General features: G+C 38.1%; 1 protein-coding gene across 2 annotated transcripts in view; it reads right to left on the bottom strand.

Annotated features, from left to right (window-relative positions):
- Positions 1–551: 551 nt before the first annotated feature.
- The window catches only part of LOC106881644 (SPRY domain-containing protein 3), a 360,055-nt gene continuing 332,982 nt past the window's right edge, over positions 552–27,624 (bottom strand). The window contains exons 10-11 of one of the 2 annotated variants that reach the window (XM_089363628.1): positions 6,622–6,794; positions 552–926 (exon numbers count right to left, since the gene is read on the bottom strand). In XM_089363628.1, coding sequence (XP_089219754.1) covers positions 792–926; positions 6,622–6,794 — 308 coding nt within the window. In that variant the 3' untranslated portion in view covers positions 552–791. Of the gene's footprint in view, positions 927–6,621; positions 6,795–27,624 lie in introns of those variants that run through there. The other variant, XM_089363629.1, reaches the window with a different exon arrangement.

Raw genomic sequence — 27,624 nt, 5'->3', positions numbered from 1 at the left:
GAGACATATACATATATTACCTATATAGATAAATAGGCATTTACATATGTGTGTGTGTGTGTATTAATTATGTAATGAGTATATACATGATGATGTTTACATTTTAACTATGAAAATGTAGGATTTAAAAAGAAATTATGAAACATATATAAAATTTTTGCTTTTTATTATTCTAAATATGTTGCTCTGAACATTCATTTTACTCAATATATTTGCAAACTCATTTCATTTATGATTATTACATTGTAATAATATTATATTATATTATAATAATATTATATTGGAGTTTGGCAACATATTAATAAGTGAGCTCTTAAATTCAGTGGATATATTTTAGTGCTTAAGCACTAATTTAATATATAAATATTGTTCACACACATGCACACAAATTGTGTGTGTGTGTGTGTGTGTATGTGTGTGTGTGTGTATATATATATATATATATATATATATATATACACAGATATGCATTTGCTAAAAGAAATCAAAGAGAAAAGTATGCAATACATACTGTACAGTTAATTATAGTAATAATGACAGTGAGAACTCTAGAATTTTCACAGTTATTTACTTTGAGTTTGTGCTGTCTACTCATGAAAACTATTCATAAGCAACAATGCAAATGTCAGTGGAAACATCTGTGAAAAAATCTTACTCCTTCACTGTTGTCATGTATATTTGTGTGTCTGTGTACACACACATACATATACATGAGAGAGAGAGACACACACACAAGCATACATACACACATGCATGCATATGCATGTACACACACACTTTTCTTCTTTTAATTAGCCAGTTAATGGCCGTAAGTCCACTTTTACTTTTTCATCACTGCTCAACATGCCAATAGTTGGATAGAGACCATCTTTTGAAATTTTCATTTCTCGACTACCAATTGTACGTCCGTTTCTGGTGAAGAAGACCTGACAAGAAGAAAAGGAATTGAGAAATATGTAACTTGAAACAGTTTGCACTTTGAGAGAAAAGAAAAAAGAACGAAAATCTATTTGTAAAAACAGAAAAAGCATGAAAATCATTTAAATATTTTGATCAATAAATTTAATCTGCTTATTCAGAAATAATAAAAATTCTGTTGCAATCAAGCTTATTCTTTTACTGGTTTTGAACATTGGAGTGTGCCATAACATAGCATTATTTTATTAACTCCAGTACTTACATTTACTGACCTTGGAAAGATGAAAAGCAAAGTTGGTTTGGTAGGACTTAAACTTATTAGGACGTAAACAAATGACCCAAAGTATTTCGTCTTTAGCTCTACCTGTTCTGCCAAATGCTGTCCACTTCAAGCCTGATGTAATGTTTTTGTGGTATGTACGTTCATTGCCTACCTACTATGACCAACAACATAGTAGAATATTGATACTATCAGAATCCTAATCTATATCTATTATCTGTTTTTCTTTACTATCATGGGGTAGGCTGGATCTACTGTACAGTATATTGCCACTACTTTGTTTTCTGTTCTCTCTTCTGTGAGACCAGTACCCAGAGACCTGACTGATCTGACTACTTATGTTTTTCTGTCTGTTTCATCACCCATTGGCGTTGCATACTTATACTAGCAGAATCAGCTCTCCTGCTCACTTAGATTGTTTCATTTAATACCTAATCACTATCTCAATTCACTAGTGCTCTGATTAACATCATATATTCAATGAATCATTTTCATCTCATTTAATCTCCAGCCAGCCACTGCAGATCTACTATATTCAATGTCCATGTCTCACTACCATGCATTATTATGTTTCTTATATAAGTTGCATAAAGTTTTGCTTTAACAACAGACACCCTATGTTACCAACATTGGAAACACCTTTCTGAACAGCTTTCATTTCTGTATTCAAGCTACGGTACTTTTGCTACAAAAACTTCCTGCATTGATTAGCTCACATAGATAACAGAATTTATCTTAGAAGTTTAGATAAATTAACAAATAATTTTGTTAATAAATTAACAAAGATCAACTCCCAGTATGCACCAACTTCTATTTTCAACTGATTCCTCTCTGCTTCTACTAATAACAACTTTTATGAAACCCCTTCTACTCAGGCCAACCCAAACTACATGTCCCTGCTTTTCTGATCACACCATATTTCACATCCTACTCATATCTCAGGTCTAGCTACACAGTTTCTGTTATCTTCTTGAATTTCCATCCTTGGTTATGTCCTTTTAACATACGGTAAACTACAGATGTTGAAACTGAATGTAAACTGCATAAAGGCTTGATCAATTAGTGTACCATTCAGGGATGAAGAAAAATTCTGAAATGGAGTTTTGGGTAATATTGGGGTTACTGCCAGCATTGAGCACACTATAATTAATGCAAGGAAGCCAGTCACTTGGGATCTCTTTGAGGATTGAATGTATAGCCACATCAGAAAAGTATATTCTTAGTTAAATATATGATGAAATTCCAAATTAGCAACTATCAGCCAATCTGGAGAAAAGCAATGAGATTTAATTGTAACTGTCTGCACTACTCCGCTATTGCTGTACACTTGTATAATATCTAGGTGCTGACGAAGAAGACAAGCATACTTTGCTGAAGTTGTCTCTAATAATACTAAGTTGACTGAAATTGTATGTGTGGTGACTCTTTATGCAGTAAAGAGGAAATAATGGACAGCATTGGGCTGACTCTTGCTACTTGTTTGAATGTACAGGAGATTTCAGATGGATGATGTTCTGGAGAACAAGTATTGTGAATAGTGGTTAATGCAGGGCAGGGTTGTGGGGTAAGAGTTGGACACATCCAAGGTGACAAAATGTGGATAGAGAAGTGGGTCAGGGTGTGAGTGGTGGAGCTCCAAGGAACAAAGGTCATTACAATAGTGATAGAAAAGACAAAGAGGAGACAGAATGCCAGTGGGCCAGTGGCCAGAGTTGTCCATTGTAAATAGAGTGCCAATTGGCTGAGTAGCCCTTCACTCAATATGACACAGGATGTCAGTGTACATAGTAGCAGCACCCTCCTAGATGCAGAAGCATTACTCCACTGAGCTTTGCTGAGTGTCAACAGTTGTTTGGGGCTAAAATGTCTTCTGGTCCTAAACAGAAGAATTTGGATGCGGTTTCTAGCTGTATTAAGGACAAGCTTTTGCCATGAGAGACCATCAGTGATAATGAGAGCCAGCATTTGTAGAGACTGTGAGGGCACTAGCTGATTGCTATTCATGTTTAGAAGAGATTCCTTTCATTATTCTATCTATTTCATTACCGTGTAAACATAGTTTCGTCTTCCTTGGTCTTAAAACAAACTTAATTCCTTCATGCATATTCACTATTCGCTACCTATTCATTTATTCATGTTTGTCACATTGTCGCTTATTTCTCTAATTTTGTCACAGGTTGGCTGACCAAAAATTCTAAGATTTTTCAATTCTATTTCACTATTATCAGTATTTGCTGTTTCATTAAATTATGTTACCCAAAATCCCAAAAGAATATTTTTCTCCATCGTGTTCTATCCCTGACCACCCAAACTCTGGCCCCCTCTCTGTTTTGATTACCACTTACTTCACCAACACTTCCCCCTCCTCCACCACCCCACCCTATATAAACTAGTGCACGCACTTTGATTCTCCTACTCCATTTTAAATACTTCCCCAAAAGAAAATGAATCCAGAAGATGCTCTTGTCAAATTTTGCTATTTTGCGGTATGCCCACCCTCCTGCCCCCATCACCTGTACCGGAAGTCCCTATCCTCTGTCATCCTCTGGTTGTCTCCCATGAACACTTCTAAAGGCTTAACACCATCCCCACCCCTACTTAGGGTTTATCTCCTATGTAAGGTAGTGATCATATAATGAAAGATATGATAGTGAAGTGTATGCAGGTTGAATGAAGGCTACTGCTTGTTTATGAATTCTGCCAAATGTGAGCTTTCTTTTCAGGTACATGACACTGCTGTCCCCCATCCCAGGGTCTCAAGGGCTCACACCTCCCACACCCTCAGGGTTGGCACACTCAACGTGGGCATACTGAAAGGTAGGTCTGGCGAGATTGTTGAGATGCTTGAACAGAGATTGGTTAGCAACCATTATCTCGGCCTATGCTCCTCAGCCGGGGCTACCGGATGGACAGAAAAACTGATTTTATAACACCCTCTTGCAAACTACCTTGTTGACGAATGACAGGGACCTTCTTTTTGTGGCTGGTGAGTTCAATGGACATGTTAGACAATATGCAGGGGGCTTTCATTGCGTACATGGCGGCTATGGTTTTGGTTCCTGCAATGAGGAGGGAACCAGGCTGCTGGAGTTCTGCGATGCAAATGATCTTATGGTTTGCATTACTAACTTCAGGAAACCTGCCAGTCACTTATTCACCTACTGTTCTGGTAGACACACTAGCCAAATTGACTACATCCTCACCAAAAAAAGGAAAAGATGACAGCTTATAAATGTCAAAACATTCCCAGGCGAAGAATGTACCCCACAACATAGACTAGTAGTTAGCGACTTCAGGATCAGGGCTAAATGGATGACCAGATGTATTACTCGAAGTCTTTGAGGAATTAAAAGGGGGATATAACATCACATGATGTGGAAGACAACTGGAGGTTTCTACGGGACAACCTGCTGTGAGCCAGTGACCAGATCTGTGGATGGTGCAAAGTCCCCTCTCTGTCCAAGGTAACATCCTGTTCCGTGAGGACCAAAGACTTGAGATATTTCATGTTGCAAGACAATGTGTGAGAAAGAATCATGATGTCATAGGAGAGAAATGTGTCTGCATGGATGATGGTTCACTTGCATTAAACAAGGCTGCAAAGAGAGAGGTTTGGAGATGCCACTATGAAAGGTTAAATAAAGAGAATTAATGTGAGAAAGAGAGTCTGCTGAATGCTGACCCAACAGAGGGACCAGTTATCTACCTTGGTAGATAAAGCAATTAAGGGTATGAAGAGAGGGAAAGCCCCTGGCCTATCAAGAATCAGAGCAGAGATGCTCAAAAGATCTGGGGGCGTCGGCTATAACCTAGTCACCCGTATAGTCAACTGCTATAATAGCCCAACTAATTAGGGAGAGAGTCAGTCAAGATGAGATGCAGTTTGGGTTCGTGCCAGGGAAAAGCACCACAGATGCTATATTTCTGGTAAAACAGTTGCAAGAGAAATACCTAGCGAAAGATAAGCCTCTGTACCTGGCTTTCGTTGACATGGAGAAAGCCTTTGACAGGGTCCCCTGATCCCTTATCTGGTAGTCAATGAGGAATCTAGGGATAGATGAATGGTTAGTGAGAGCTGTGCAAGCCATGTACAGGGATGTTGTGAGTAAGGTGAGGGTTGGCAATGAGTACAGTGAAGAATTCCAAGTACGATCAATCCTCAGGCCCCTCTTATTCATCATAGTCCTCCAGGCAATAACAGAAGAATTCAAGACAGGATACTCCTGGGAGCTCCTTTATGCTGATGACCTTGCTCTAATTGCTGAGTCACTATAAGAACTAGAGGAGTAGTTTCAGGTGTGGAAGCATGGATTAGAATCGAAGGGCCCTAGCTAAAACCAAAGTCTTAATAAGTAGGAAGGCAGAGAAACCACAAATCCCTTCAGGTAGATGGCCCTGATCAATCTGTAGAAAAGGCGTATGTAGAAACTCCATAAGATGTACCCAGTGTAAGCTATGGACACATACGAGGTGCAGCAATATCAAAGGAAGGCTAACTGGGAAGATAGTTTTTGTATGTGGCAAATGCTCAGGAGCAATAAACACTGAAAATATGCAGAGAACAGCTTCTGTCACATTCCAGGAAGAAACACTACAAGTAGTATCAACTAGTACAAGTAGTATCAACAAGTAGATTCCATTACCTAGGGGACCAAGACAGTAGCAGGGGTGGATGCTCTGAAAGTGTAGCTGCTAGAATAAGAATAGCCTGGACAAAGTTCAGAGAGCTCCTACCTCTGCTGTTGACAAAGGGCCTCTCGCTCAGAGTAAGAGGTAGATTTTTATTGTCAATAGTTTATATATGCACATACACATTTTGAGTGAAAAATTTCCAGTCATATGTGTGGTGTGACGTCAGTGTCTGGGGAGGCTGACCGGAAGGGCGAGTCGACCGGAAGGGGAAAAAGGGCAGAGGGAGCCTCGATCGGCGTTCGTGCCCTTTTCGAACGGGGCTGCCGTCAGGACAAGACGTGTTAAGCGACGGTCTAGGTTTGGGAAGGTTTGGGAGAAGCAGCTGCTATACCTGGTGTACTTTGGGTCGGGGCAAGCTTCAAGGATCGGATACCGCAAGACGGACTCGCAGTCGAGGAAAGGAAAACCGAGGTAAGGCAATTACATCTACTCGTATGCACACACCACAATATGGACATTATAGCATAAAATATGGTCATTGGGGTCCAACTGGACCCCATTGGCCTTCTGTGAAATTATTTTTTTTTGTTCTTTTTTCAGATATTCTGATGAATTTTAAGTCAATTTTCTTCGTATTTGTACTGGTATGAATCGATATACTAAATAATTTTGTTTTATTTTTATTTAGTGCTATACGTATAGTATATAAAACTATGAAAAAGTGGTAAATTTCTTGTTCTGTATCATGCACTCAAACATATATGAAAATAAAGTTCAGTGGCACTATTTACCCGAACACAAGTTTCTGAATGTTGTTTTTCCCATATCTCGTTGTCTTCAGAACTACTATCACTGAAATCAGCCAAATCTGTAACATCTTCAGGAGAGTTTGATACAGAGCCCTGACTGTCTAGGTCCACAGTGTAATCCCGAGGAAATGAAATACCACAGCCCATTCGGTCACCTGAAATTAAACCAATCAGTAAATTAAATTTATAACTTGCATTTTTTAATGCATCACCTCACTTTCTCTGTTTTGTTTTGTATGATATCTCTCCCCTCTGTTAGGAGGCACAAGCACTTACACACACACATGTACACACATGATGGAAACTTCCACCTACCAAATTCAATCACAAGGCTTCGGTTGGCATGAAGCTATAGCAGGAGACACTTGCCCAAGGTGTCACACAGTGGGACTGAACCCAAAACCATGTAGTTGAGAAACAAGCTTCCTAACTACACAGCCATGCCTATATATATATATATATATATATATATATATATATATATATATATATATATATATATATATACATACATACATACATACATACATACATACATACATACATACATACATACATACATACATACATACATACATACATACATACATACATACATACATACATACATACATACATACATACATACATACATACATACATACATACATACATACATACATACATACATACATACATACATACATACATACATACATACATACATACATACATACATACATACATACATACATACATACATATATATATATATATATATATATATATATATATATATATATATATATATATATATATATATATATATATATATATATATAGTAAGAGGTGGGATATAAATATCCAGGGAGATAACACATTACTCTATGTAAAGTGCCAAGGCCAGTTTGTTCTGATGGTATATTTAAGGTATATTTCCTAAAAATTACCATCTGATGCTACAGTTTATTTCTTAGCTACTTAGAGTGTAAAATCACAATACGGATAAAGAAAACAAAGAATTTGAACACCCAGACTTTCTACTTGGTTTATTCATAAGAATTGTCAGATATATATCAATTGCAAATTGCTGTATATTTCTATGCAGGGATTTATGCTGCATTATTTGTATGATCTCTTCAGGGTGAATAAATATGTCATTGTTCAAGGAGTAATTTTTCCTGTTATTAATTTGAATCAGGCTTGGTAGTGGTAGTAGTAAATCATGTTCAATGATGAATTGCTATTCACAACTGATTTTTTTTGCAAAAATCCCGTAGCACCAGCAGCAGTCTTTGTTGATGTTGACAAATTTTACTGGACTGTAGGAGAGTGGTTATTTATAGAACATTTTTCCTTTGAATTATTCTACATTCCTTATAGTCATGCTGTATTTCAAATAGATTTCAGAGTTGGTTGCTCTATTTAAATTGTGATAGAAATAGTAGTGGGTCATTACAGGTCAGTAGGTACTATGTGGTTAATAAAATGAAGTAGTTAATTGTAAATTTTATAAAACTTTTTTCAATTTAAATTACAATTATTGTTTTAAAGAGTTGAATGGCTAGAATTACATGGTTCTTGCTTTCTATTATTTATATTTTTTTAAAATAAGACATTTGTGCAAGCAATTAAAACTTTGAAGTAAATATTTGGTATAATAATTCTAGGCTTTAATTTACTACAACCACTACCAAGCCTGATTCAAACTAATAACAGGGAAAATTACTCCTTGAACAATGAAATATTTATTCACCCTGAAGAGATTGTACAAATTATGCATAAATCCCTGCATAGAAATATGCAGCAATTTGCAATTGACACGATTGAAACATGTGTCAGACAACTATTATGGATAAGCCAAGCGAAAGTCTGAATGTTCAAATTCTTCATTTTCCTTAGAATCAGTATATATATATATATATATATATATATATATATATATATATATATATATATATATATACACATATATATACATACATACATACATATATATATATCTATATATAAAATACAAGAAAACAGAATTCACAAGACTCTTTATTTAGAACCACTGCGATTGTTTTGACTCATCATGCTTTGGTACCTAACAGGTGAGATGCTGTACAAACAATTGTCATGCATCATAAGGGCAGATGCATTTCCTCAAGTAACTTTTCAAAAAGTCCTCCTTTTTTATTTGTCATTTCATTTATTTCTGTAACAATACATTTTGGTAATTGTGGCATACTGTCTCCATAAGAAACTAACATATGAAGAATTTTTCTCACATAAGCAATAAAATAAAGTATACAAGGATAAAAGAACAAGGAATCAAAAATAAACTAAATAAATCAAATAAAATGTAAAACACTGATAATAAGATACCATTAGATAAAAACATAAAATATACAATCAATTGGGATAGAACAAAAAAGAACAATCGGATATTTATATTGAATTTTACATCTCATCAAAACAAATAAGCATATCCACATATGCATCTAGTATATATAAATCACAGGATGTGTGTGTATAATGACTAACGCATGCATTTCCACAATTCTCAACTGATTTTCTCCAAACTTTACACACACATTACTTATGTCCCAAGGATGGCCATGCACTATAGCATCTTGCCCAGAGCTCCCACGTAAATGGACATAGTTGTTTTGTATGTAGGGTCTTCCATATTTTCTTAATCTTTTTATAAAAGTGAAAGGATTTTGTCTATTTATTTCGACTGTCCACCTGCATGGTGATCCAGTCAAGAAATAGGATTTGGATGCTGTCATTTTATTTTCATGTAAATAAATGTTTATATTGATTTAAAAGATTTATCCAAAAAATCTTATTTAGCTGTTATTCTTAGCACAACACATGTTATGTCTCTGGTAATTTTCTTTTGTGTAAATAAATGTTTGTGCTAATTTGAAAGAATCATCCAAATTCGTTTTATGTACATAGTTTTTTTGTATGTAGGGTCTTCCATACGTTTTAAATCTATATGGTGGTTATCACATATATTTATTTATATGTTGTAATTCTGTATTACTACTTTTTATACTTTTTTATGAGTATTGGTGTGTATAGTTTGAGTTTTGGTTAGAGAATATTATAAAAGTGAAAGGATTTTGTCTATTTTGACTGTTTTCAATACTTTTAAAATCTGTATGGTAGTATATTTGCATTACAGAATATCTTTTAGTTGTTTTCACATTTTTTTGATTTATTATTTATTTATATGTTTTAATTGTGTATTATTACTTTCTATATATTTTTATACGTGTATTGCTTTGTCTTGTTTGAGTTTTGGTTAGAGGATATTATAAAAGTGAAAGGATTTTGTTTATTTATTTATTTCGACTGTCCACCAGCGACAGTGATTAAATTGACGAGGAGCACTGTACATGATGAATATCCAACACCAAACAACCTTAATATCCCTATTTAAGCTGCATTAAACTTTGGCAAGCTTACCTTTACCTATTCTGAGTTACTTGAAAGGCGATGTTCCCTTTCCTCTCTTCTATACCTTTGTTTACCTACCAATGCATGGTTTCATTTTAAGGATGCTTATTTACCCATCCATTATGATATTTTGACTGTTGTCCATTGTTTCAGATATGTTTTAGCATTGTCATTCTAGCTTTTTTAAACAATCATATATGATTCGTCTCAAAGAAACAACCTTTCAATAAGAGGTTTGCTTCCACTAGTAAAATCTATATGTATCTTTCAGAAAGCTCCACACCAATTTCACTTTATGCAGCATTTGCTGTTAGTTTATGCACAGGTTATGTGAGAAGACAGAATAAAGGGGCTTTTGTTAGCTTATCTTTCTGAAAAAATAGCTCCCTTTGCTGTTGAAAAAATAAAAACTCACAGAGGAGAAGTTTCAATGTCTTCCTTCAATTTCCTTACACCGTTTATGTGGCTGTTTCTGACAAGAAATTTAGCTTTCATGTAAAACAACTATATTTTGTAGTCAAAACATATCAGTAACACTACTTTGCATCGCTAGCAAACATATATGTTCTATGATCATAAAAGTGCAACAACCTCCATAATAACCAGCCTTCAATTTGATTTTTCGTTCCTAGCTTAATTGGAAACATGGATTGCCATGCTACTCATAAACCTTCTCAGCAGTTCAATTATTTGGTGAAAAAAATACCACCAAAGCAACTAAAGCATGTATATATACACATACACATACACATTTATATGTAAACATATACATACATTCAACTACACCCAACACACACTCGCTCTCTCACACACACACACACATGTATATATACATACACACATGCATATATATATATATATATATATATATATATATATATATATATATATATCCACATGCATACTAGACATTAAGGAGACACTGTTTGCATTTCTTATCTCTTTGTAGCAACATTTTTCATTTTCTCTACATCTTGTCTAGTGACAGTTCTTGGGATTTCTGGAACCTATCTATTGAGTAAATTTATTACAACTCACACACAAATATATATATACTTATATATATATATATATATATATATATATATATATATATATATAGAAGAAATACGAGGAATGGAAGAAAAAATAATAATGAAACAATAGAGTACTAAAGAACAATTGTATATTCAGGGATAAAAGCGCATGTCCTTTACAAAACCAGAGTAAAAGGTAGACTGTATGACACATGTGTGTGAACAGCAGTGAAACATGGGCTGTGACTGCTGAGGACATGAGTAAGCTTGCAAGGAATGAAGTCGGTATGCTCCACTGGATGTGTAATGTCAGTGTGCATACTTGACAATGTAAGCACCCTGAGAGAAAAGTTGGACTTAAGAAGCATCAGATGTGGTGTGCAAGAGAAACGACTGCATTGGTATGGTCATGTGTTGCAAGTGGATGAGGACAGCTGTGTGAAAAAGTGTCACACCCTAGCAGTTGAGGAAATCTGTGGAAGAGGTAGACTCATGAAGACCTGGAATGAACATTGGCCCTCACCGAGGCAATGACAAGTGACCGAGACCTTTGGAGCTATGCTCTGCTTTAGAAGACCCTGCAAGCCAAGTGAGGCCATAACTGTGGCCTATGCCAGTGCTGTATAACCAGCCCATTTAAGAGTACCCTACAATCATTGGACAATGAACTATGCTTGCAAAGACCTATTAAGGCAAGTGAAATCACTGTCGTGGCCGATGACAGTACCACCTCATTAACACGTGTGCCAGTGGAACGTTAAAAGCACCATTCAAGCGTGATCGTTGCCAGGGCTACTGACTGGCTTCCAGTGGCATGTAAAAAAAGTACCATTTGAGTGTGGCTGTTGCTAGTGTCGCTTGACTGGCTCCTGTGCAGGTGGCACATAAAAAGCACCATTTGAGCATGGCTGATGCCAGTACCACCTGACTGGCTCTCGTGCCAGTAGCATGTAAAAGCACCCACTACACTCTCGGAGTGGTTGGCATCCAGCTGTAGAAACATTGCCAGATCAGAGTGGAGATTTGTGCAGTCTTCTGGCTCGCCAGCCCTCAATCAAACCATCCAACCTATGCTAGCATGGAAAGCAGATGTTAAACAATGATGATGATGATATTTATATATATATATTTTCAATTCTTTAAAACAGTTCAGCTTTAAACCTGTGGTCATGCTAGCTGTGCTACACCATTATTTAAAACCTCTTCTGATATGTGGCATTTAATGAATGAGGCGAATGAGGGAGTTTGATGCTGCTACCCTTATCTGTGTTTCCTGCTGTGAGGTAGGCTCATCTGGAACCCTTGACATGAAGAGATCCAGTTTTGCTTTGAAGACACCTACATCCTCACAATGCAGGTCTCTCAGATATTTTGGGAGGATACTGAAGAGCTGTGGGCCCTTGAAACCCAAGCTGTTGCAGTATCTGGTCCTGTATTTTGATGGTGATGCTGGGATTTTTGGCACTCTGCAGTGACACCCCATTCTGCAGTTTGTGTAACTTTCAGTGCCAAAGTTTGGTACAAGGCCTTCCAGGGTTTTCTAGATGTATACCACTGCATATCTTTCCTGCCTTCGTTCTAGAGAAAATAGTTTTAATTCTTTCAGTCTTTCCCAGTCGCTGATACGTTGCATTGAGATGATTTTCTTTGTGTAGCTTTGTATATAAATACATATAGTGTGTGTGTGAGAGAGAGAGATGGGATAATTAAGATGAGACTTATCAGAGGTAAATTAACAGTTATATTTATCTCTGCTTATGCTCTTCAGTCTGTGCTGACTGATGAGCAGAAGAACCAATTCTATGAGGTCTTTTTGCAGACTACCTCAATGACAAATGACAGAGACTTTGTTATTGTGGCTGGTGACTTTAATGGACATGTTAGACAGCATCCCCATGGACCTAGAAATGAGGAGGGAACAAGACTGCTAACTTCAGAAAACCAGCCAGCCACCTAATCACTTACCAGTCTGATGGGCACATAAGCCAGATTGATTACCTCCTCATCAGGCAATGAGATAGATGGATGCTTAAAAATGCAAAGTCTTTTCCAGGTGAAGAGTGTACAACCCAACATAGGTTACTAGTTAGTGACTTCAGAATTAGAGCTAGAAAGACTTAGAGAAATAAATCAATTTGGAAAAGAAGACTACAGAAACTCAAAGACACAGCAAACACACAAATTTAGAAATTTCTTAATGTAAGCTTCTGACAAAAGAGAGGAAAAAATAGGGACATATAGCTTAGAGAACAATTCAAAGTTCCTGTGGGACAATCTATTGAGGGTTACAGATGAAATCTGTGGTTGGTTCAGAGTCCCAGCTAGACCAGTAGTGACATGGTGGTGGAATAAGGAGGTAGACAGTGCCATAAAAGCAAAAAGACAGGCCTGGAAAGACTGGAAAAATGGTGGAAGCAGAGAATCGTATCAGGTAGCCAAAAGGGCAGCTAGGTATCAGGTTTATATAGCAAAAGGAGTAGCAGAAGGTAAGAGATTTGCAAATGTTCTACAGCATAAGAATCAGAGGTATGAGGTGTTCAGGATTGCAAAGCAGTGTATCAAAGAGAATAGAGATATGGTGGGCGAGAAATGTGTGCGAATGGATAATGGCATGCTTGCACTTAGTGACACTTCCATGCATCTTTTTTCTCTGAGTCACTATGAAAGGTTACTAAATGGGGAAAATGAATGGAAGAAGGAAAGTTTACCAAATATCAAACCAACTGAGGGATCAGCCATCAGAGTTGATAGCATAATAGATAAGGCAATTAAGGATATGAAGACAGGGAAAGCCTCTGAGCTATCAGGAATCACTGCTGAGGTGATTAAAATGTCCAGTGGTGTAGGATACAGCTTAGTCACTCATATAATTAATCAAGTTATTCAGGAAAACACCATCTCCAATGACTGATGTAGTAATATTATAGCTAGCTACTACAAGGGTAAAGGTGATGCCTTAGATAGAAACAACTACAGAGGTATTAAACTGCTAGACCAAGTCAAGAAAGTTACTGAGAGGGTTATAGCTCAATTGATTAGGAATAGAATTAAATTAGATGAGATGCAGTTTGGTTTTGTACCTGGGAAGAGTACCACAAATGCCATCTAGTAAGACAGCTTCAGGAAAAGTACTTAGCCAAAAGTAAGCCATTGTACTTAGCCTTCGTTGAGCTGGAAAAAGCTTTCAACAGTTTTCCTCTCTGTTATATGGTGGTCTCTAAGGAAGTTAGTAGAGGAGTGTTTTGTTAGAGCCGTACAAGCCATGTACAGTGGTACTGTTAGTAAGGTGGGAGTTGGCCATGAATAAAGTAATGAATTTAGCGTATAGGTGGGGGTTCACCAGGGCTCAGTTCTCAGCCTACTCTTATTCATTATAGACCTCCAGGCCATAATAGAAAAATTCAAAACTGGGTGCCTGTGGGAACTGCTATATGCTGATGACCTTGTTCTTATTGCAGAATTTTTAGCAGAATCGGAGAAGAAATTCCAGGTATGGGAACAAAACCTGGAATCAAAGAGCCTTAAAGTTAACCTGGTTGTTAGTAAGAAAGAAGATAAAACTCTCTTTCTGTCAGGTAAATGACCCTGCATAATATGCAGGAAAGGAGTTGGAAGAAATTGCATTCACTACACTCAGTGTAAACTATGGACACATAAGAGGTGCAATGGAATCGCAGGTAGATTAACAGATAAAGTAGTCTTTGTATGTGGCAGGTGTGCAGGAACAATAAGCACTAAGAGCACATGGGACTTAGATTCTCACAAATGCCCAGGAGGCTCTCTTGAGGTTGTAGATAGCTTCTGTTACCTAGGTGACCAAATTAGCAATGGTGGAGGATGCTCTGAAAGTATTGTTTCTAGAATAAGGATAGGGTGGAGGAAGTTCAGAGAGCTATTACCTGTTGGCAACAAAAGGACTCTCTCCTAGAGTGAAAGGTAGACTGTATGATGCTTGTGTACAAATGGCTATACTCCATGGTAGTGAGACATGGGCTCTGAATGCAGAAGACATGCGTAGACTGAAGAGAAATGAGGGTAGTGTGCTCTGTTGGATGTGCAACATCAGTGTGCATATACAACAAAGTGCAAACACATTGAGAGAAAAGTTGGGCAAAAGAGGAATCAAATGTAGCTTGCAAGAGAGAAGACTATGTTGGTTTGGAAGTGATGCGTATGAATGACAGCTACATCAAGAAGTGCCAGTCACTGAATGTGGATGGTATCTGCAGAAGACCCAGGAAGATGTGAGATGAAGTGGTGAGAACTGATCTCAGGATGTTGGGCCTCATGGAGGAAATGACAATAGACCAAGATGTCTGGTAATATGAGGTTCTTGAGAAGACACATCTACGTCAGTAGAACTGAGTTCTAGAAGTGCTGTGTGTCCCACTCACACTTAACAAGCAAACTTCTCACATAGCCTACCACAACAAATCAAACTACATCTCTTCTCTTCCTCGTGTATTTCCACTTCATGCACTATGCTTACCTCCCACTTCCAAAATCCTGTCCTCTTGGCCCTGTTTCACTGTATCATTCCTATCTGCTAGCACCTGACCTGTGTGTTCTACCCACACACAACAAGAAAACTTTTCACACACCCTACCCCAACAAACCAATCTACATCTCTTCTCTTCTTCACATTTCCTCTTTCATACACTATACCTACCTCTCACTCCCCAATCCTGTCCTTGCAGCCCTGTTTCTCTGTATCATTGCTATCTGATAGCCCCCCCCCCCCTGCTCTATATATACCCAGGTTTTTTGCCACTCACTTGCCACTCCCTCTTTGCACTCTCTAATCATGCTTTTCCTTTACTCAACCATCCCATTTATATTCTAATCCCTGTCCCTTGTGAGTATGCCCAGCAATTTGCCACAATCTCTATCCTGCTGTCTCCCACTCTCTCCTTCTCTTCCCTCAGGTTGGGTAACCATGTATCACCTTTGCAGCAGCACACCTGTTTCTATCTTCATTCCTGATCTCTCTCTCTCTCTCTCTCTCTCTCTCTCCAGCCGGGTAACCTTGTACCTCCTCTACAGCAAGACACCTATGTCTTTCTTTCTGTCTCACTATAACCTTTCACCACCCGACACAAGACACCTCCTTCAATGCACCCTCCTCTCTCAAAAGTTTTTGTCTTGCAAAGTACTTGGTGATCCTGTCAGTATAGGTGCCACTTATTAAGCATCCAGCTGTAAAAACCTTGCCAAAACTGACCTCACCTGTGCTTGTGCCATGTAAAAAACACTTAGTCCACTCTGCTGAGTGGTTGGTGTTAGGAAGGGCATCCAGCTGTAAAAATCCTGCCAAAACAGTCACAGAAGTCTAGTGCAGGCTTCTGCTTGGCCAGGTCTTGTCAAACCATCCCACCCATGCCAGCATGGAAGGTGGACGCTAAATGATAATGATGATGATGGTGATGTATAATACGTTCTTGTGTTTGTGGAGAGTTATTCTATTTTAATGCCTTATTAGTTAACACACTCACCAGTTCGATTTCCACTCATTTACTTATTCGTTTTTCCTAAAATTTTCGTTGCTTCTTGCAACCTCTTCAATAGCTTTTACTCCCCAGACACAATAAAATATGCTTCAACAAACAAATTCACATAAAGAAACTTGCAAACCAAATACAAAAATGAAATATATATATATATATATATATATATATATATATATATATATATATATATATATATGTATATATATATATATATAATAGATAATATAGATATAAAAATAATATATATACATTTAATCTTTAATTCTTTCATTTGTTTTAGTCATTTGACTGTGGCCATGGTGAAGCACTGCCTTTAGTTGAACAGATCTTATTCTTTGTAAGCCTAGTACTTATTCTATCAGTCTCTTTTGCCGAACCGCTAAATTATGGGGATGTAAACACACCAACATCGGTTGTCAAGCAATGGTGGGGAGGACACAAACACAGACACACAAACACACACACACACACACATATATATTATATGACTACTGACCGAGACCTTTGGAAATGTGCTGTGCGTGAGTAGACCCGGCAAGCCAAGTAAGATCGTTGCCAGTGCCCCTGGACTGGCTCTTGTGCGGGTGGCACATGAGATGCACCATTTTGAGCGTGGCCGTTGCCAGTACCGCCTGACTGGCTCCAGTAGGATTTTCGAGTGAGATCGTTGCCAGTGCGCCTGGACTGGCTTGTGCGGGTGGCACATAAAAGACACCATTTCGAGCGTGGCCGTTTTCGTGCGGGTGACACGTAAAAGCACCCACTACACTCTCTGAGTGGTTGGCGTTAGGAAGGGCATCCAGCTGTAGAAACTCTGCCAAATTAGATTGGAGCCTGGTGTTGCCATCCGGTTTCACCAGTCCTCAGTCAAATCGTCCAACCCATGCTAGCATGGAAAGCGGACGTTAAACGATGATGATGATGATGATGATGATGATATATATATATACACAACAGGCTTCTTTCAGTTTCCGTCTATCAAATCCACTGAACCTGGAACCATGTGGCTGGTAAGCAAGCTACTTACCACACAGCCACTCCAGATATATAATTGTATAGAATACAATTATAATTAAGAGCACAGAAGCAACCATGCCTATATGCTGAAAATAGATGCCAAATATGTCTAGCCACCCAAAATCTTCACTTTACAATATACACAGGTTGAAATTGGGAAAAGTGGGCTGACCAAAAATTCATAAAATAATTCAGACAGTTTTGGATTGATCAATTTCTGGATTAATTTAATAACTTTTCCTTCATCAGCAAAAACATACTGAGTGAAATAAATGAAAATATTTATACATACCCATACACAAAATGCCAGTACATACAAACATTCATAAATATATACGCATCAAATTCTGTAGTTCACCTCAACATGTGTGCATTTGGTATATAAATATAATATATATAGATATATAATTGTATAGGATACAATTACACTTAAGGGCATAGAAGCTACCATGCCTATATGCTGAAAATAGATGTCAAATACGTCAAGCCATTGCCAATCTTTCCTATATGTACATAGGTTGTAAATTATTTTTGAATTTTAAATCAGTCCACTTCACTGCTTTCAACCTGTGTGTATATAGTGAAAATTTGCAATGGCTGGATGTATTTGATGTCTATTTTCAACATATAGGCACGGTAGCTTCTGTGTCCTTAAGTGTATCCTATACAATTATATATCTCTATATATGTATTTTACCTAAAAGATTATTTTTTATATGCTGGCCATTGAAAAAATTCATTAATTTTTATGATTTTATCCTTTAATTATGTTTATATATATACTAGCCTAAAGTTAAAAAAATGTTAAAGGAAATAAATATATTTATTCTGATAAATCTGTTTCAGAGGCCTACATAAACTGAGACAACGAATTAGGAACAGAGAATTAGTGTGCCTCCCTACGGACAAGTCTGGCAGACTGTCAATAGACAGCCATCAGAACTATGTCCAAACCATGCAACAACACATCAGTAACATGAGAGAAGTTACACCACAAGAACATGAAAAAGTGGAAAAAGTCCTCAACGCACACATGGGAATGTGGTGCAACATACTCCAACCTACAAAAAGGACAGCACACAATTTCCAAGCTACCAACAACGACATTCCTACACTATACGGGTTACGCAAAGACCACAAACCCTACATAAGCCCTGTCATGGGGCTTCCAACCAGACCAGTTTGTGGAGCAAATATCTCCAGCAACTATAGACTGTCCTACTTCCTCTCACAGGTATTACGACCTCTCAATAGAGATGTCTCCAGATGTCTGTGTGAGCATGGAAGATCTCAGTAAAATCAGTACTTGCAACCACTCCAACAACCTCACAGGTTGTGTAGTGGGTAGTATGGATGTGATTTCACTCTACCCATCTATAGACATAGATTTTGCTGTGGAGATATGCATTCAGGTGATCTGTGAGAGTGAAGTGGAGTTCCGCAAAGTCAACACAAGGGAACTGAGCCTCCTCCTCAGACTAAGCTACAACAGTAACTATTTAGATGACCATGACCTCAGTAGATTCTGCCCCACCAGGCCACAGAGGGGAAGACCACCCACCATCACTTCAGCAGTGAAAAGAAGCACCACTGAACGCTAGAGTGGCTGGACTGCACCCACCCAAAACCCTAAGAACAACAATCAGGTAAAGGAAATGATTGCTCACGCAATAGGGGCCAGTATAAAAACCATTTTGAAGAACCACATAGTAAAGTTCAACAAAAAACTATACATGCAGGTTCAAGGTACAGCCATCGGCGTTAGTGTAGCTGGAGATGTGGCCGGCCTCTTCATGACCTGGTGGGACAGAAAACTCAAACATATGTTAGCAGAACAGTCCACAACTCTTCTACTTTACAGCAGATATGTAGATGACATTAATATCATAGTTAGGACCAACTCTAGTGACGGTTGTGTAGAAACCGAAAGGAATGTAATGGAGAGTATCTAGCAAATAGCTATCTCCATCCACCAAAGTATCAAGGTAACTATAGATTACCCGACTAAACACCCCAACAATAGGCTCCCGGTACTTGATACTGAACTTTGATTAGAGACTGTGAACAATAGAGTGCAGCTCCTCCACTCATATTATATGAAACCCATAGCTTCAAAACATGTTGTTCACAAGAACTCAGCTTTGTCACAGCATGAAAATTAACATACTGATAGCAGACTTAGTTAGGATAATGAACAACATATCCCCACTATGCGAACCCTATGAAACGAAAAAACGTATACAGAACTTCATGCACCGCATGCAGTTCTCTGGATATGATCAGAAATATAGGGTTCGAGTATACAGGGGAGCTAGAAAGAGGTTAGATAAGATTATAAGTAATGATACCAGTGGTACCTGCCCTAGATATAGAAACAAAGAATGGAATAGGATACAAAGAATTTGTGACAAAGCCAACAAGGCGAACACGTGGTATAAAACCGACAGATATCAAGGAGTGATGTTCGTAGAGGCCACAGCCCATGGAGAACTAGCGTGTAGGTTTAGAAAAGCTCTGAAGGAGTCCAAACTCAACATTAAGATTGTTGAAAAGCCAGGGAACTCCATCAGATCACAACTATGTAGGACGTACCCCTTTGAGAATACCATATGTACCAATGATAACTGCATGGTATGTAGGATTAACCCTGGCACTAACTGCAGAAATAGAAATGTAGTTTACAGCATAAAATGCATGGAAGGTGCTTGTGAAGACCTGAATATGACATATATAGGTGAAATATCTAGGAGCATTGCGGAACGGATAAACGAACATATGAGACAATATGACGACAAAAAACAGTCCTCCATACTCTACCAACATGCCAAAGACCAGCATGGAGGCAACTTGAGTCAACTTGACATCCGCATCTTATCCAAGCACCCAAAAGACCCAACTCTAAGACAAATACGGGAGTACGTCCTTATAAATGAAACTTCCCCAATACTAAATAGGAAATATACATAGATGTCATACCCCCATACCCACATTTTACACAGGTAAAGTAGAACAGTTGATGGGCCTTTATGCAGATATATGTAAACCAACAGGTCTACATACAGACGGGTAGGTACATAGGGTATATGAACAGACAACCACATACACAAATAGAGACTGAAACACATGGCCACATATACACACACACTTGTCCACACATATGAAGATGTGCACCCATACATACAAACATGGTACAAAGCAGCAAAACACACACACACACTCAGACATGCACACACAAGGAGACAGAGGTACATACATACATACACACACATACATAAAAAAACCAAAAAAAAACCCACACAAATGCAGAATACATACATACATACATGCAAACACACACATACATACATATATACATACACACACATACATACATATATACATGTGCACGCACACACAGGCATACATATACACACATGCACACATACATGCATGCATACATACACACACACTGAGACACACGCATGCGCAAAAACAAACAAAAGCAAAAACAGAACGCAGCGTAAATAACGGACAGAGTCAAGACTATTGAAAAGGTTGCAAGACGCAATGAAAATTTTAGGAAAATAAAAATAAGAAATAAGTGGAAATTTTAACGGTGAGTGTGTTAAATTTTAAGGCACAATAAGAAAATGACTCTCCCCAGACACAACAGAATATGCTTCAACACACGAAATCACATAAAAATTCTTGCAAACCAAATCCAAAAACGAAAGATAAAAAATATATTTTCAGAAAAATTCTCTCAGATGACGTAAGTATAAACAGTTATTAAAACAAATCCTGAAATCAATTAAAGTTTAATTTTCTAAATATACAATGTTTTTAGTGTCCTTTAATTGGGGTACAAATAAAAAGGGACTTCCAACTCGTGAATATCCCACATATAATTGCTCATGAGAGAAGCAAGGTTATGTCCAACAACATTGAGTGACTGTCCTTCAGATTTGTTTATCAACATACCAAAACTTAGTTTCACTGGGAACTGGAGCTATTTAAACTGAAAAGGGAGGTCAGATGGGATTAATGGGATCCTTGGAATGAAGACATCCTCACCCTTATATTTGTGTGATAATTGTTGCTTCTAGGACATGGAGTTGCATTGCTTTCACCACCAGACTGGTGCCATTGCACAGGTAAGATGGATCCAGATTCCTGAGCAGCATGATTGGGGTCCCCTTTTTAAGTGTGGTGGCATCCCAGATGGCTGTAGAGAGTTCAGGAACTCAGTTGAAAAGACTGTAGCTTGGTCCTGATCAATGACAGTGTCGATAGATTTGAAAGACTGTTCTTGACTGGCAAGAGCTGCAAGAGATCCCAATTGATTTTGTTGACAGCATCATTACATGGAGCTAAGATGGCTCACTCACATAGCCATTGACTGTTGCTAAAGTTTTATGCAATGTTTGGAAACATGTATTTTGAGATCATTGATAGTTGGTACCATCTCACTACAGGGTAGCTTGTGTTGCTGTTGCAATTCTCCATATAAATGATAACAAAGTGTATATCAAATGAAATTAAAATCCTGGTTCAGTGACAGATCAATCAAGTTAGTAAAGTATTAATGTTTTTGGTAACAACATATTTTCTCTTGAAATTGGATATTGAAAAAGAGAGAAAATGCCACCCTCTCTTTTGTAAGAGAAATTAAGTTAGCTTGGCTTGTGTAGGGTGCATGACATCATCTGTAACGCTTTCCAATGTCTAATATGTACATGTATGATCTTTAGATCTTTATAGAGGGGGTATTCTTTCGTTACAAACAGCATAGTTGTCAAACTCGATCCGTGAATAAAATTTTTTTATCTCTTTACTCTCTTTGGAAGGTGATATTTGCTTTGATGTGAGAGGAGAAAGTGAAAGATGTATGTGCGTGTATATGAAATGGAAGATTGTGTGCATGTGAGAGAGAGAGAGAGTGAGTGAGTGAAGATGTGTGCTGTCATGTATCTTTTGCCTGAATATGTAAGTGGCACTCTCTCTCTCTCTCTCTCTCACACACACACATACACACACACACACCTATCTTTCATATACACGTACATGCATACATCTTTTTTATATGAGTGTGTGTATGTGTGTGAGAGAGAGTGAGTGAGTGAAAGTGTGTGTTGTCATGTATATGTAAGTGGCACTCACTCTCTCTCTCTCACACACACTATCTTTCATATACATGTACATACATAAATACATATGCATACATCTTTTCATGTGGGTGTGTGTGTGCATGTGAGAGAGAGTGAGTGAGTTAGTGAAGATGTGTGTTGTCATGTATATATTTTTTTGCATGTATGTGTAAATGGCACTCACTGTCTTTCACATACATGCACACATTATCTTTTATATATACACGCGCATACATAAATACATATGCATACATCTTTTTTTGTATGTGCATGTGTGTGAGAGAGAGTGAGTGCCACTTACACATACATAACAACATGCCTTCACTTACACTCTCTCACACACACACATCCATCTCTCACTTTCTCCTTTCTTTCAATTTCTGCTCTCAAAGTAAAAGAATACCAAAGGGGGTGAGTAATAGGAGGGTTAGGGGGTGGTCGGGAGAGGGGAGAGGTTTCTCAACCTTCCCTTCCCCTTTAATTGAGAAGGTATAGAAGGGGGCCCCGCAGTCTCTACTTTTGGAGGGGAGGCGTTCCTCCCCACCCACTGGCTAGTATGTAGTATTAGTCATCAGCATACAATATTTTTTAATATATATCCAAGTATAATTACTCACATCTGATTTAAAATAGAAATATCCATTGTTAATAAGTCGAGTTGCTCCAAGAATATTAAAAGTAGGTAATGTAAGTTATCAATCAGTATATAATATTTTTCAATCTATATCCAAGAATAAATACTCACATCAGATTTAAATGTGTTAATAAGGCGAGTTGTTTCAAAAATATCCAAAATATGCATTGGAAGTTTATCAAGATATAACATTTTCTAATTCCTATCCAAGTAGAAATAGTCACATCAGATTGAAATATGAAATACCGAGTGTACTCTAGCTAATTTTATTAGGTCCATTCCATTTGAATAACTCATGTTGATATCTATAGCTTATGTCACGGGAATATTGAACTTTAATGTTTATTGTATAAATTGAAAGATGTCCTTCAGTGTATATTGCCAAAAGGACCGAATGAATGAATGACATATCAATATAATAAGAGTTTTTAACAGGTATGCATCCGTATGATGACCTTTTGTTATTTAGAAGCCTTACTGTTTCTTCCTCTTCTGAAAATTAGATATGTTGTGTGTAACATCAAGTTTTAAAGTTTACATTATAGTAATTCCAGTTCTTCGCGGAGAACTCCTACAAGAGCAGGGGTTGCAGGGGCTTAGCACTGGCCCTACTGTAAAAAAATTTAAGGTTTCGAGTTACAGTTGGGGTTAGTATTTAGCAAGTATGGTGTTATTGTAAATATTTACCAAATTTTTATCTAGTCACAATTATGTTTATCAGCAACCAATTGGTGTGAATGCGCAAGCGACAGGACTGTACACACAAATTTTGTTTAGAAAAGTACTTTTATATACCTTGCTGTCAATTCATTGGATTAATCACAATGTTTTTGGTAACAATATATTCTCTGTATATTGAAAAAGAGGGAAAATACCAACCTCTCTTTTTGCAAGAGAAATGAATTTTGGCAGTAAGGACTAAACTCATTGTTTCATTATTGACTGTTGCTAAAGTTTTAGCCAAATTGACTACATCCTCACCAGAAAAGGGGAAAGAGGACTGTTTATATATGCCAAAACCTTCCCAGGCAAAGAATGTACCCCTCAACACAGATTAGTAGTTAGCGACTTCGGGATCAAGGCTAAATGGATGCCCAGAAGTAGACCAGCTTCGAGGAGAAGGGTCTGGAAGCTTAAAGATCCTGCAAATGGACAGAGACTTAGAGATGTGTTATTTGAAGCATTCGACAAAATAGAAGGGGATATAAATAAATAAATGCGCCATTTTAAAGCCTAGCCAGGCTCATGGGACTGGTTTCCTGGTCTCAATGGCGTATGTATTCCCCAACTGGACAGGATGCCAGTCCATCGCAGCGTTACTCATTTTTGCCAGCTGAGTCGACTGGAGCAATGTGAAATGAAGTGTTTTGCTCAAGAACACAATGCGTCGCTCGCTCCAGGAATCAAAACCATAATCTTACGATCATGGTGCTGACACCTTAAACACTAGGCCACACGCCTCCACAGAACAGGATATAGCATCACATAATGTGGAAGACAACTGGAGGTTTCTATGGGACAACCTGCTGAGAGCCACTGACCAGATCTGTGAATGGTGCAAAGTCCCCTCTCGACCCAAAGTAATGTGGTGGTGGAACAATATGTTTGACAGGGCTAATAGACAAAAAAAACAGGCTTGGAAGAGCTGGAAGAACGGAGGTAGTGGGGAATTGTATCAGACTGCCAGAAGGGAAGCTAGGAGACAGGTTTATTTAGCCAGAGGGGAAGCAGATAAGAAAAAATTTGCCAATGTTCTGCACCATGAGGACTAAAGACTTGAAGTATTTCGTGTTGCAAGACAGTGTGTGAGAGAGAATCGTGATGTCATATAGGAGAGAAATGTGTCCGCATGGATGATGGCTCACTTGCACTAAACAAGGCTGCAAAGAGAGAGGTTTGGAGACGCCACTATGAAAGGTTGCTCAATAAAGAGAATGAATGGGAGAAAGAGAGTCTGCTGAATGTTGACCCAACAGAGGGACCAGCTATCCAAATTGACAGTACCTTGGTAGATAAAACGATCAAGAGTATGAAGACAGGGAAAGCCCCCGGCCCATCAGGAATCACTGCAGAGATGCTCAAAATATCTGGCAGTGTCGGCTACAGTCTAGTCACCTGTTTAGTTAACCAGGTGTTACACGAAGGAGTCATTCCCAATGACTGGTGTAGCAGCACCATAGTCAACTGCTACAAAGGTAAAGGTGATGCTTTAGACACAAATAATTACAGAGGTATCAAGTTGTTGGACCAGGTAATGAAGGTCACGGAGAAGGTCATAGCACAATTAATTAGGAAGAGATTCAGTTTAGATGAGATGCAGTTTGGGTTCGTGTCAGGGAAAAGTACCACTGATGCTATATTTCTGGTAAGACAGCTGCAGGAGAAATACCTAGCCAAAGATAAACCTCTGTACCTGACTTTCGTTGAGAAAGCCTTTGACAGGGTCCCCCGATCCCTAATCTGGTGGTCAATGAGGAAACTAGTGATAGATGAATGGTTAGTGAGAGCTGTGCGAGCCATGTACAGGGACACTGTCAGTAAGGTGAGGGTTGGCAATGAGTACAGTGAAGAATTCCGGGTAGAGGTAGGGGTCTACCAAGGTTCAGTCCTCAGCCCCCTCCTATTTATCATAGTCCTCCAGGCAATAATACAGGAATTCAAGACAGGTTGACCCTGGGAGCTCCTCTATGCTGATGACCTTGCTCTAATAGCTGAGTCACTATCAGAACTAGAGGAGGAGTTTCAGGTGTGGAAGTAAGGATTAGAATCGAAGGGCCTTAGAGTCAACATAGCTAAAATCAAAGTCCTAATAAGTAGAAAGGCAGGCAAGCCACAAACCCCTTCAAGTAGATGGCCCTGCTCGATCTGTAGAAAAGGTGTAGGTAGAAACTCTATAAGATTTACCCAGTGTAAGCTGTGGACACATAAGAGGTGCAGCAATATCAAAGGAAGGCTAACTAGCAAGATAGTTTTTGTATGTGGCAGATGCTCAGGAGCAGTATGCTCCGTTGGATGTGTAATGTCAGTGTGCATACTTGACAGAGTGTAAATACCTTGAGAGAAAAGTTGGACTTAAGAAGCATCAGTTGTGGTATGCAAGAGAGACGATTGTGCTGGTATGGTCATTTGGTGAGAATAGATGAGGATAGCTGTGTGGAAAAGTGCCACAGACTAGCTGTTGAGGGTACCTGTGGAAGAGGTAGACCCAGGAAGACCTGGGATGAGGTGGTGAAGCACGACCTTTGAACATTAGGCCTCACCGAGGCAATGACTTCTGACCGAGACCTTTGGAAATATGCTGTGCATGAGAAGACCCAGCAAGACAAGTGAGACCATAACCCGTGGCCTTTACCAGGGGTGTAACCAGCCCACTTATGCATACCTTTCCTTCTTTGGACACAAAACCCCCACTCTATCTACCTCTATTTCTATTTATTTACTTTTCTTTCCCCGTTACCACTTAATAGCCACCTCTGCTACTATTTTGTTATTGAACGCTGATATTTTCACGTCTTTTTTTCTCTGGATGTTTACAATATCAGGATTTTATCCCACATGGATCTACGCAGGATTGCATCTAAGGACTTATGCATTTGTTTCTACAACATCAGAAAGTAGAACTATAAACTTTTATGCTTCTTTTTTCTCTCTCTTTATCTCCTTATTCCTTTATTCCCTTCCTTTTTGTCATCATTCCATTAATATATACTCTTCTCATTTTCCCTATTTGTCTCTGATGATGGAATATCCCATATTTGGGATATCCTAGAAACAGCTGTAAGACTTTGAATTTTTTCCAATAATAATAATGTATATGACTTGAGATGTTTGCCTTGCCTTAATGTTTGTTGTCCGCTTTAACAAATATATATATATATATATATATATATATATATATATATATATATATATATATATTTGACAGGAAGGACAACAAAAGAAAGAAAGAGACCTCGATATTATGCAAATAGAGGAATTTATCTGTAAAAATATGTGACACTTATTCAGTAGCCATGATAAAACTCCGAGTTTCGGATGCCAGGGTGGGAGCCCACGCCAACATCTCTTCAGTTATCCAGCCAATTGAAAATTCCTGTGAAAAATGACCGTCAAAAACAAAGGGAAATTACTGTGTAGTGACAAAACGCGTCTATAACTGCGTATATTATCGCATGCACGCATATATCCATATACGCACGCACATATCTCTATATACGCATGCACATATCTACATACACACGCATCCATGTGCA

The sequence above is a fragment of the Octopus bimaculoides genome, chromosome 15, assembly GCF_046866305.1.
Source record: "Octopus bimaculoides isolate indiv1 chromosome 15, ASM4686630v1, whole genome shotgun sequence".
In the NCBI taxonomy this organism is placed as follows: domain Eukaryota; kingdom Metazoa; phylum Mollusca; class Cephalopoda; order Octopoda; family Octopodidae; genus Octopus; species Octopus bimaculoides.
Note: the sequence above shows the minus strand (reverse complement) of the source record. Positions and strands in the feature narration are given on the sequence as shown.